The sequence below is a fragment of the Astyanax mexicanus genome, chromosome 13 (genome assembly GCF_023375975.1).
Source record: "Astyanax mexicanus isolate ESR-SI-001 chromosome 13, AstMex3_surface, whole genome shotgun sequence".
Taxonomy (NCBI): domain Eukaryota; kingdom Metazoa; phylum Chordata; class Actinopteri; order Characiformes; family Acestrorhamphidae; genus Astyanax; species Astyanax mexicanus.
Window position 1 is genome coordinate 16,551,199 of NC_064420.1, and position 13,397 is coordinate 16,564,595.

The following is a 13,397-nucleotide window of genomic DNA, read 5'->3' on the forward strand; positions in this document are numbered from 1 at the left end:
TCAGCACAGCTGTTAACTGAAACCCAGTCCACCTTATTAAGCTGACTGAGAAAATCCAGCCAAGATGTGTAAAGCTGTCATCTAAGCAAGAGGTGCCAACTGTGAATAATATAAAATATAAAACATATATATTTAACTGATTTGTTAAAATTTTTTGTTTAGTAAATAATTTCATGATTTTCTTCATAGTTTGATGAATTTACAATGCACAAAAAAATTAAAATAATGAAAAACGACTAAAAAACGAATTTAGGGGGTGTCTATTCATAATATAATTCATCTATTCATAATAGAACATATAACACAGATGTTTCAAGTGATACTTTTTGCTCATTTAGGACTTAATGAAATAAACACAACAGTTAAAACAAAAGGCTGAAAATAAAGTGCTACAAATAAATCAGCGGCAATATGACTAACTCACATGACTGGGTATAAAGAGAGTAATTTATAGAGGCAGATTCTTTAAGAAGCAAAGTTGGGCAGAGCTTCAACAAAAAAAAATGAGAAAGAATTGCAGAAAATGTTCCTCAATATAAACTTGTAAAAAGATACTGGACATCCCACCAAGTACAGCCCATATCATCGTCAAAAGATTAAAAGAATCTGGAGTTATCTCTGTATTCAAGGGACAATGGCCACAGTCAGTACTGGATGCTGGTGATCTTTGGGCCCTCAGGTTGCACTGCCTTAATAAAGGCATAATTCTAACTTCTTTTTATATCAGTTGCTCTTATTGCAGTTGTCTCCAACCTTTCAACATGTCTCGCTTTTAACATCTGATATGTGTTATGTTCTAATGTGAATAAAATATTCATATACAGGATTAGCAAATGACTGCATTCTGTTTCTAATTACGTTTATTTATATATTACACTGTGTCCAAACTTATTTGGAGTTGGAGTTGAGGTTGTAGACAGAGACAAAAAAAGCCAGAGCTCTAGAGGACAACAGGAGGAGGAGTAAAACGAGCACAGGCTGGGCAGAGAGAAGTACAGAATAAGGAGCAGGTCACAGCAGACTCGGAGTGAAGGCGGGAGGCGTGGGGTCTCACCATCTGTCGGAAGACTTTGGAGTCCTTGGTCCTGGAGAAGGATCGGTCAGGCACCCAGCGAGGCATCAGGGCCTCACTGGAGTTCGCCCGGGCACGCTGCATCTTCGCCATCATCGCTTTCTCCTCTTTCTGCAGGGTTTAGAATGGAAAAAAGAACTGATAAAAACAAAGTTCAACTTGGTTTGATTGTTGTGATCGTCCATCTTCCCCTTGATTATATTCCAGAGGTTTTCAATTTGGTAAAATCAAAGAAACTCATACTTTTACATGGCCTCTTCTTTTTATAATTTGTTTTATAGATATCAAACCTATCACTGCTAGTCTGCGTTTAAAACACTGCTAACTGCTCTGTGTAAATATGGTAAAGTGGTGCAGAACAATGCTCACCTGAACTCTGTAATGCAGTGTAACCAATGCTGAGTCATATTAGAGTAAAATCCTGTAATATTACTCTACCTCCTCAGTTCCTCCCACCATCTCACTTTCTGTATCCATTGTTTCAAATTGAAAGCAGTTCTGTAATTGTGATTTTCTGACATTTCATAAAATTCTGAAGCAGCAGTGGTTATAATTTAGACAAAGGCAGCTGAAACCCTATATTCTAAAATAAACTGTAAATATCAAACAATAATAAAGGTTTACTGGAGTATATTGGTCCAAAACTTTGGCTGGTGTTGTTCATAAGCATGCACCAATGTAACAGTTATTTTAACATGCGATTTTACAGGTTTAGCTGTTTAAACTGAGACTGACCCGTTTCTGACTGCAGCCCAACACCAGGAATGTCTCGATGCTGTTCTCTTTCAGGTAGGCATTTCGCTCTCCTCCAAAACCAGGCTCCACCTCATAGTCCCCATTCAGGTACTGTAGAGTGGCTTTGGTAATGTGGATCCTCCTGAATAACAACATACACACACGTATAAACACAGGGCTGAAAACACCTATGGTTGTTTTTACCCTTGAAAGTTCAGACCAGAATCTGCACCAAGGTTTGTGTCTGGTACACTGCTAGGTCTGCACACCAAGGGGAGTCTGATTTCGGCTTTACAACTATTCTTTTTTGCCTTTGGTTTGTTTGAAGACTGCCTCAGCTCTGAAAGACGCTACCATCTAGAAAAGACAAACCAAATCAGGCCTCTTTAATTGGACCAAACTTTGGTCCGGACCGTGGTTTACAGATCCCTTTCTGCTACTTTGATTCGACCAAACAGTCCAAAAGTCCGGATCAAACGAGGCAGGTGTGAAAGCACCATAACATGTACAGTCAACTGCACTTATAACTAAAAGTATTAATTGACTAAAACTGGTTGTAAACCATTTATAATTCTTAGTATTTCTGCATAGATTGTACTTGAAATGTGAGCAGATTTAGGTTCATTTTAGGCTACCAGCCCAGACTAAATTTAAATTGAATTCAGATTCTTTTTTGATAGTCTGGACAGCCAGAAACCACATGAAAGCAGATTTTTACATTGAAATATGATTACAATCAGATTTGCACAGACGCATCTCAGACTAGATTCTAGTTCCAGTCAGTAGTAGTCCAGCCACCGCCTCTTTTTGAACTGCTGCTGATGCATCACTGCTGAGTAGCATCACAGTGCGCTTGGAGGAAAGTGCAGCGACTTCTGATACATCAGCTCACAGACGCACAGACGTGGTGCTGATCATCACCACCCTTTGAAGTGATATGGGGAGAGAGAGCCATCTACCCACCCATAGAGAGAGAGAGAGCAACTGTGCTCTCTCAGGGCTCTGGTGGTGGGTGGCAAGCTACATAAACAGGATTCCAACTGGTCATCTCATGATCATAGTGACAGCACTTAGACCACTCGAAGCCCCTGAGAGACCGATTTGGGACACTTATATTGTGCACTACTGAATGAGAATGAGGAGATGAAACCGAAACTTCACATGAAGCATTGCTCTTTAGAGCATGAATGTTGGTTTAGGAGCATAAACAGTTCAGACCAACATCAGTTCAGATGTTGGATATATTGTACATAGCAAAGATAGTATGAACAACCTAAAATAAAAATCAGATCTATTTGTTAATTGTTCTGTTTAATTAGATTATCTTAATCTAATGCAGATTGATCACATTTCTGTTCACATAACTGCAAAAACTACACGATATACACATGATGTTTCTCTGCATTTGTGTCTGTTGCATGAACGCAGTCATGAGCGTGCATGCTGTTACTGTGTGTTTGCTTGTACAGTATAATGCATTATGAATGTGTTTGTGCTCGGTGTGCTTCTCACCCTGCTTTGCCTCCAGCCTCCATGTGATTGGCCAAGGTGACATCATTAGACCACACGTCAAACTGCCACTTCCTCAATCCCAGAACCCCGCAGTGCACACGGCCGCTGTGGATGCCCACCCGCATGTTTACATTCACCCCTGTAACCTCTCGCACAAGCCTAGATGCACGCACACACACACACACACACACACACCATGTACACAATTCATCAATACACAAATCTATATCAACAACTCTCACAATTAGCAGCCCATTACATCTCTCAGTACTACTCCACCTCCATTCCACTATCTGCCTACATTCACATACATCCATCTAGTGGCCTTCCTGTAACCTGTTTGGAATTATGGGACAGATTCTCTTTAAGTAATATCTCTTTAAATAAAATTAAGCCTTTAAAATAGATCAAAGTTTTACGAGGGAAGTATGGAATGGAAAACCAAGCTATGCCAAGACCACAAAATTAAACAGAAAATTTTAGACATTAAGAAACTTGAAAAATCAAATAAATGCACAATAAAGGAAAAGTACATGTACAAAAAATGTCATGTTTTATAATTTTTTTATTTCTAATTTTTTCCCATTTTCTCCCCAATTTACACGGCCAATTACCCAACCCATTCATTAGGACTCCCCCTATCACTAGTGATACCTCAACACACCAGGAGGGTGAAGACTAGCACATGCTTCCTCCGATACATGTGAAGTCAGCCACCGCTTCTTTTCGAGCTGCTGCTGATGCAGCATTACCGAGCAGCCAGCGCGCTTGGAGGAAAGCGCAGCGGCTCGGCTCCAGTACATCAGCTCACAGACGCCCTGTGCTGCAGACATCCCCGTAGGAGTGATGTGGGGAGAGAGCGCCATCTACCCACCCAGAGGGAGCAGGGCCAATTTTGCTCCCTCTGACGCCGGCAGCTTGATGGCAAAGCTGCATGAGCTCCTGCTCATAGTGGCAGCGCTTTAGACCGCTGGACTACTCGGCGCCAGAAAAAATGTCATGTTTGATAACGCAGTTGAATACATGCCTCTGTCCCTCATAATTTCTCTTCTATCTCTGCCCCTATATCTCTCAGCTCCTTTCAGTGACTTTGTCCCTCCTAATGTCTCTACCCCTATATATCTCAATTCTTCTCAGTGTCTCTATCCTGCATAATTTGTCCCCCTTTTTCCCTTAGCATTTTCTCTTAGCATTGCTTTTACTGAAGTGCTTGGTCTTGCTCAGTGTCTGTCCTTCTTTCTCACAGCATTTTCCTCAGAGTCTGTCCCTTTATATCTCAGAATGTCTCTGTACCGGTCCCTTTTGTCCCATTTTTTCAGTGTCTCTCTCCCTCTTTCTCTCATATTTCTATGTTTCTGTCTCTAAGCATTTCTTTTTTCGTCCTTCTGTCTCTCAGTTTTCTTCTCAGTGTCTCTGTCCCTCTTTCTCTTGCATTTCTATGTCTCTGTCTCTCTGCATTTTTCTCTCTCTGTCCCTCTGTCTCTCAGCTTTCTTCTCAGTGTCTCTGTCCCTCTATCAGTCCCTCTTGCTCTCAGTGTCTGTTAGTGTCCCAACACACCAGGAGGGTGAAGACTAGCACATGCCTCCTCTGATACATGGGAAGTCAGCCACCGCCTCTTTTCAAACTGCTGCTAATGCAGCATTGCCGAGTAGCATCACAGCGCATCACCCTTTAGTGATGAGGGGAGAGAGCGCCATCTACCCACCCGGAGGGAGCAGGGCCATTTGTTCTCCCTTTGAGAGCCGGCAGCTTGATGTCGAAGCTGCATGAGCGGGGGTTCAAACCTGCGACCTCACCGCTCATAGTGGCAGCGCTTTAGACTGTTGGACCACTTTTTCTGATCATCTTTCTATATTTAGTTCGGTCCCTCGGTTTTTATCACTGTCTGTCCTTCTTGGTCTCAGTGATACTGTCTTACTAGCTTTCTTTATCTGAGTGTCTCTGTTTCCTGTTTGGTGAGTGACACTCACGAGATGGCTTCGATCATGTCCACTCCCATCTCCACACAGCAGTGCGCATGGTCCGCTCGAGGCTCTGGCAGGCCAGACACACAGTAGTAGCAGTCCCCCAGGATCTTAATCCGCAAGCAGTGGTTCTCCTACACACACACACACACACACAGAATGAAGAGGAGTTAATTATGGCGCTCAGGCTGTAGGGGCAGCTTCACGCTGAGGTGCGGAGAGCCAGTCATTCTGACCACTGTGTGAGGGAGCGGCCTATCACCAAGCACTTAACACTTGCCAATACTCCTCACATCACATCACATCACTGCAATAGAGGGTTCTACACGCTTCTACAAAGAAAACAAAGGCAGGGTAAGCTAACAATGCTAGCTAGTTTCTGGGTTAGCAACCATTACCTAGCTAATAAGCTGTGTCAACGCCAACTGGAATAAACTGATACAATGTGTGATACCATCGTAGACTGTCTCTAATAAAAAAATAAAAAAGATCCTTATCCTTCCACCTTTACAAAAGGGCAATCGGCATCTTTTATTTAAAAGAATAAATGTTATATTTACTGATCAACAAATTATAATTGCATCTCTACTAAACTAAAAGAAGTCGTTTAGCTAAGTGACCACTCTGCACTAACTGGTGTTTTTTTCCCGATAACAGGCTGGAAAGATATCATTTTTACGGTGACATTCGGCTTGGTTTATGTGCTCCAAAATATCATCAAATAAACCATAAAATGTCCACTGCAGTAGACAGAACATCTGTTTTAGAATTGTCAGACCCAGCTTTGCAAAAAAACTACAGTTTTTACATTGATAACAATGTTATTAAAGGGTTAAAATATATCTACAGTTGTGGTCAAAAGTTTACATACACTTGTAAAAAAACATAATGTTATGGCTGTCTTGAGTTTTCAATAAGTTCTACAACTCTTATTTTTCTGTGATAGAGTGATCGGAACACATACATGTTTGTCACAAAAAACAGTCATAAAATTTGGTTCTTTCATAAATTTATTATGGGTCTGCTGAAAATGTCACCAAATCTGCTGGGTCAAAAATATACATACAGCAACATTAGTATTTGGTTACATGTCCCTTGGCCATTTTCACGGCAACTAGGCACTTTTGGTAGCCATCCACAAGCTCCTGGCAAGCTTCAGGTCGAATGTTTGACCACTCTTCTTGACAGAATTGGTGCAGTTCAGCTAAATGTGATGGTTTTCTTGCATGAACCCGTTTCTTTAGCACTGTCCACATGTTCTCAATGGGGTTTAAGTCAGGACTTTGGGAAGGCCATTCTAAAACCTTAATTCTAGCCTGGTTTAGCCATTCCTTTACCACTTTTGATGTGTGTTTTGGGTCATTGTCTTGTTGGAACACCCAACTGCGCCCAAGACCCAACCTTCGGGCTGATGGTTTTAAGTTTTCCTGCAGAATTTGGAGGTAATCCTCCTTCTTCATTATCCCATTTACTTTCTGCAAAGAACCAGTTCCACTGGCAGCAAAACATCCCCAGAGCATAATACTACCACCACCATGCTTGACAGTAGGCATGGTGTTCCTGGGATTAAAGGCCTCACCTTTTCTCCTCCAAACATATTGCTGGGTGTTGTGGCCAAACAGCTCAATTTTTGTTTCGTCTGACCAGAGAACTTTCCTCCAGAAGGTTTTATCTTTGTCCATGTGATCAGCAGCAAACTTCAGCCGAGTCTTAAGGTGCCTTTTCTGGAGCAAGGGCTTCTTTCTTGCACGGCAGCCTCTCAGTCCATGGCGATGTAAAACACGCTTGACTGTGGAGACTGACATCTGTGTTCCATCAGCTTCCAAATCCTTGCAGACCTGCTTCTTGGTGATTCTTGGTTGACTTTTGACCATCCTGACCAATCTCCTCTCGGCAGCATGTGATAGCTTGCGTTTTCTTCCTGATCGTGGCAGTGACACAACTGTTCCATGCACTTTATACTTGCGTATATTTGTCTGCACAGTTGCTCTTGGGACCTGTAGCTGCTTTGAAATGGCTCCAAGTGACTTCCCTGACTTGTTCAAGTCAATAATTCGCTTTTTCAGATCCACACTGAGTTCCTTTGACTTTCCCATTGTAGCTTTTGTAGCTGAGTCTAATCACTGGGTCAAATGAGCCCTATTTAAATGGGCTCATGAGAAGTCAACAGCTGTAGTCAATCAGAATCACTTACAAGAAGTGAAGAGGCCATGACATGAAGCTAATTTGATTGACACAACTCGCTACATCACCAAAATTGACAAATTTTGTTGCTGTATGTATATTTTTGACCCAGCAGATTTGGTGACATTTTCAGCAGACCCATAATAAATTTATGAAAGAACCAAATTTTATGACTGTTTTTTGTGACAAACATGTATGTGTTCCGATCACTCTATCACAGAAAAATAAGAGTTGTAGAACTTATTGAAAACTCAAGACAGCCATAACATTATGTTTTTTTACAAGTGTATGTAAACTTTTGACCACAACTGTATATTAAGAGCACCATCATAAACTGTGTAATAACATGCTATATGGCCCTGTTCTAATAATTAGCTCAGATCTAAAGTCTACACAGACACTGACTAATCATTTCAAACAGAAAAGTGGCTAATATGTTTATGCTGATGTGAGAAGGAGTGGCCCATTACAAAACGCTTCAAATCACACAACAAGTAATAAACGAATTCTGCGAAAACACTGATACATCATGTCTTATGGAAGCTAAAGAACACTGCACTGAGCTGTGGGATATGTATGTGTGATCTCCTGATTTGAATATGGATATTATTATTTAGCTTGTCCATTCACACAGACAATTTTACCTAGGCGCCCTAGTCACGTTCATTACCACCCACTGCACTGTCCACTGTGAGAGGTAAAGCCTTCTATGATGTATTCCTGGTACAGCCTTACGCACAAGATAACACCTCACAACATATACAGTTGTGGGCAGTCCCAAGCCTTTCCCTGAGGTAACACTTTGTGAATAATTTGCATACTACTGTCCCATGACTTTTGGCATGTCAGTATATAAAACATATGTGCACCCCGTGTATGGGGTCTGAGTAGATTCTCAGTTCTGCTTACCGAGGCTAACTTGTCAAAGCGGGCAAATAGTTCATTCAGAGTCATCACCAGCTCCTGAGCAGTGCACTGGGAGGCCAGGCTGGTGAAACCCTCGATGTCTGCAAACAGAATACTGGGAGAGAGAAAGAGAAATAAAGAGAGATAGAACAAATAAAAATAGGACTTAAAAGAATAAGAACATAAAAAGAAAGAGTCATTTTGAATAACACACATATGTTGGGCTTCAACTAATTGCCTATTTTAGTAACTGACTAATCTGTTGAGTATTTTTCGAATGAGTTGCTTAGTCAACGATTATTTTTCTCATGCCCTTTTCTGCTTCCTTTCGGTGAGGTTTCTGTTGCAATGCACAACTTTAAGTTTTGCTGAATGTTTGTTTAGATGTCTGATAGTTTGATTTTGATTTTCATCTATAAATATAGGAGACATTCACACATTCCAAATAAGGCAATAAGGGCGTTTTCACATCTGTACTTTCTCTGGTTCGAATCAGTAAATTAATTTGTTTTCTTGTAGCATTTTCGCCTCTCGGTTTGATTTGTTTTCACACAGGAACAAACCAGAATGCGCCTCAACAAACCATGCAAGCATGTTGTCTCCTCAGATTGGCGTGTGAGCAAAATATTAAATACAGGAAGAGGCTTCTGTGCTCAAGACCAGCGAATATATTTGTGTAGTATAAAGCTGGAAAAACAAGAACAGTGAGAGGAGGTGGTCTTGCTATGCCTTGATTGTTTTGGTTCACAACTGAGTGCAATAAAGGACTGCCGAAAAAGGCTGCCGAAAGGTTGCCGAAAAAGTCTGCACCAATTTGGATTAAGGATGCAACAAATATTTGGCAACTAAAAACATTTGGTCAAAAATGAAAAAATAAAACGAAAAAAATAAAAAAATACATTGCATGTGTTCGGTCGAATAATAAATAAGTCAAAATAATTTATATTGAACAATGACTCATACTGCAATATTTTGAATTTTGGAGCAGCAATGTCACATAAAACATCACAGTTAGATGCTAAAAGCTAAAAACAGACTGAAGGCTCCCAAAGGCCACAAAAGACTTCAGTCAGTCATTAAATCTACACTGGAAAAACAGTTATTATTGCAGCTAAAACACTCCAGTACAGCCAACACTGGTTGCTGTGTGATCGTGGCAAAAAACTCCAGTCTGGCAAAGGCTGGCTGTTTTGCTCTTTGTGCTTGTTTCAAATTAAAAGTCCTCATCAGGATGATCACAATTATTTAAAACAAAACAAAAAAAGTCAAGTTGTTTGTGTCAATTAATCATTGCAGCCCTACATATGTAGGTATGAGTGCATGGTATACCTGTATGCCTACCACCTGACTGTTTATAAGCAGAAGCTGTCTACTCACTCACTAAGTACTGGTCACAGAGCAGCACAATCACCAGAAGCACTTCACAGCTCCCATCACCAGCACTAGCTACTGGTAATTAACCATTCCCTCGCTAAATGTAATTAGCCTAAAAAGCAAAAACCCCGGCGGCTCGTCTCCCCGGCTCCTCGTCACCGAGCAGGAGAAACGGGAGTGGGGTTGAGGGGACACGTTTAAAAGCAGGGAGAAACACAGAGAAGGACGATGGGGGGGGGGGGCAGCAGAAAGGGAAGCTACATTAGCTACAGCGCTAATGGCCTGCAGCCACACTGGAACGCTGCTGAACTCACTAACCTGATAAGAGGTCACGTGACTCCATATTGTTTCCTGCTTCCAGTGTAATGGCTGACTAAATGTTGTGACAGATTAATGTTCAGTTTGTTGCCCTGATGCTGAAAATGGCATCGGGTGGCACGGTCATTATAGTGGGGTGAGGGTGAGAGGAACACGCTTTAACATAAAAAGAGGAAGAACTTTATTGAACAGGTTCTGCCGGGTGGGCATGTGACGGAGGGGCGGGGCCAACCTGACGTTGTCGTGCTTCTGGATATAGATCTTGTGGAACATCATGTCTTCTTTCTTAGCGTTGATGTCAGCCTTCATCTCCATGGCAACGTGCCTCGGCAACACGGACAGCAACAGGCGTTCCTGAAAAATGAGTGTTGAGGGGTTGGGGTGAGAACAGAGGGGTGGAGGGAAGGGAGAAGAGAAGAGAAGGAAATGACACCTCTCAATGCTCTGTCTTTCGTGTTTTCAATCTCTCTCCCCCTCTCTTTCTCTCTATATCTTTCATCTCATCTCTTTTTCTTTCTGTCCATATCTCTTTCTCTCTCTAACATTCTCTCTTTAACAATCCGTCTGTCTCTTCCACTTTCGCGCTTTCTATCGCTCTTTCCCTTTCTCTCTCACTCTCTTACACTGTCTATCTCTCCCTCTCTGTCCATCTCTGCCTCTCCTGCTCTGTTTGTAGCTCACTCTCTATCTTTTCTGCTTTCCATTTCTCTCCCTCTCTCTGTATCTCTATCTTACACTCTCACACTCGCTCTGTATCTTTTCCTCTTTTACACTTTCACACTCTATGTCTGTCTCTCTGTCCATCTCTCACTCTCTGACACGCTATGTCTGTCACTACCTCTCTCTTTAGCTCTCTGTCTCTCATGCTTTCCATCTCTCTCCCTCTCTCTATCTCTTTTTTTTTCTCTTGTTCTTTTACTCACAGTCTCTTTCAGTATCTCTCTTTGTCTCGGTCTCCCTTTCATTCTCTTACTCTCTCAGTCTCTCTCTGCATATCTCTCTTTTTCTATGTCTCTCTATATCTCTCTCTCTTTTACACTACCTCACTCTGTCTATCTCTCTTTCTCTCTCTCGGTCTCTCTCTCTCTCTCATTCTCTTATTCTCTCACATACTTTATCTCTCTCTATCTTACCCTATATCTCTCATATCTTTCTGTCCATGTCTCACTCTCTTTGTCTATCTATCTCTCTCTCCTGCTCTCTCCATAGCACTCTCATGCTTTCCATCTTTCCCTCACTTAATCTGTATCTCTCTTTTTCTTTGTATTTCTCTCTTGTTTTCTTACTCTCACACTTTGTCTTTCTCTTTGTATCTCTCCCTCTCTTACATTTACATCTCTCTCTCTCTCTCTGTCCATCTATCTCTGTCACTCTCTCTGTCGCTATATCTGTATCTCATTCTCTCTTTCAGGAAATGATCAAATGTCTCAACATACGATATGTGCTGAATGTTCTATTGTGAATAAAATATGGGTCTATGATATTGGCAAATCATTGCATTCTGTTTTTATTTACATTTCACACAACTTCCCGACTTTCTCTGAAATTGGGTTGTACACAGGTGGGTCTGCAAACACTAAATTTATTGTGTTTTTTTTTATATTTTCACACATAATCCCAAAGTTTGTTATTGAAATTGAAAGCATCTCTGGCTGATGTTAATTAGATTTGTCAGCAAACTGTTCTGCGGTGTAGCTGTAAAACTACAGACTGCTGTGTAGCTGTAAAGCTGTGTTCTCTGTAGGCTTCAGGTGAGCTAACCTGCTGCTGGTTCTCTCTCTGTAGGTGAAGCCGGGCTTGGATGTAGCCACGGGTCTCCTGGAAGGCCTGTCTCTGCGAGACCTCTGCCGGGTAGTGCGTGCAGATCCCGATGATGTTGGTGCACAGGAAGATCAGCACGTTCGCGCTCAGCTAGAAGAGAGAGAGAAGAAGACGGTCAGGGGAATCAACAGGGTTAATAGATCTAAACGGAAAACAGTTTCTGTACGAGCGGCTGAGCCGGGATCAGGCTCCAGCTCCACGCTGCGGAAACATCCTGGGACTTTGTCTTTTCAACTCTCTCGAGGACTACCCCACTGCAGCGTGGGAAAAAGGGCTGACCTTTGACCCACAGAGGCCACTTCCTGTAAAGATGGGCTACAGTTTACAGTCAGAGAGCCAAAGCTGGGCTAAATATGGAGCCTGAAGGAAAGCCAGCGCTGTCACTTCCTCTGGGTCAGCAGAGGAGAGCAGGGTTAAGGAGAGAAGAGGCTGAGGTTATTCTCAACAGTACCAGAGAGAACAACCAACACAGCAGCCCAGAATTCAGTGTCTGAAATTAAATATGAACTTTAAAAAAAACACAAAAAAAATCACTTGACGTTCCAACATGATGAATCACAGCAGATTATAGCAACATCCAACAGGATTTAGAATGACTGAAGGTTTTTAAAACATATTTTAGCAGGGGAGAAATCATTATATTCGTGACAAAAAAAATAAGAAAATGATCTTTTACTAGACAGCTGAATAACAAGGCCGAATTCCCCCCTGTACTGCCGTATGCATTATCTCTCACCTCTCTTTCCAATGTTTGTCTTCGCACCTCTAAAGCACCCACCACCGCCTCTGTAACACCTCAGCATCAGTTAGCTATTCATCTTCTGTCTGGCAAACTACAGTGTGAAACAATACAGGGCGCACGCAATGATTCAGGAAAGTCTGTAAAGTGACTCAGTTTGTGCAAAAGAAGTGCAAAAACCAGATTAAATTAAAAAAAAAAAAGAAAAAAGAAAAAGATATGTTAACATGCTGAAGAAATATATTAGCAGTGTACCTGATGACCTAGCAGCTATGTTAGTGCTCTAAGCTGCTATTCTGGATTTTCAGGTCTCATGTTTTTTGTTGTACCCACCATATTTAGGACCTAGTTTCTGGCATTGCTGATCGGTTGTTCACAGCCACATGTGTTTACTACAATAAATATAAAAATTAAAATATATAAAATAAAGAATATAAAACCTGTATAACAGCTTGTTGAAATATAAATGTCACCTGAGATATAGAATAGAAATATTGCACATATCTCCTAAGTGCTGAAAGTAGTAGAAAACTTGCAATGATCAGATTTATCCAATCTGAAAGGAAACTGACCGCACCACAACACACACCTGTTTAATTACAGATTTTCACCAGTAGTAGTGTGCCATATCATATCTTACACAATAATATCACCAACATTTTTTAATATTGTGAACAATATTATACCCTGAAATATTGTGACATATTACCCACCCCTAACTATCACATAAGGGTACTACTTTTTAGCTGTTTTTAGCAAAAAAATGTAGCT

The 13,397-nt window shown here is 41.4% G+C and overlaps 1 protein-coding gene across 2 annotated transcripts in view; it reads right to left on the reverse strand.

Moving 5' to 3' along the window:
* adcy6a (adenylate cyclase 6a) overlaps positions 1 to 13,397 on the reverse strand; it is a 90,039-nt gene that overhangs the window by 20,867 nt on the left and 55,775 nt on the right. For both annotated transcript variants that reach the window (XM_049486293.1, XM_049486294.1), the window contains exons 4-10: positions 11,828 to 11,977; positions 10,299 to 10,420; positions 8,378 to 8,489; positions 5,291 to 5,418; positions 3,320 to 3,478; positions 1,808 to 1,949; positions 1,055 to 1,183 (exon numbers count right to left, since the gene is read on the reverse strand). In XM_049486293.1, the coding sequence (XP_049342250.1) occupies positions 1,055 to 1,183; positions 1,808 to 1,949; positions 3,320 to 3,478; positions 5,291 to 5,418; positions 8,378 to 8,489; positions 10,299 to 10,420; positions 11,828 to 11,977 (942 nt within the window). The remainder of the gene's footprint in view (positions 1 to 1,054; positions 1,184 to 1,807; positions 1,950 to 3,319; positions 3,479 to 5,290; positions 5,419 to 8,377; positions 8,490 to 10,298; positions 10,421 to 11,827; positions 11,978 to 13,397) is intronic.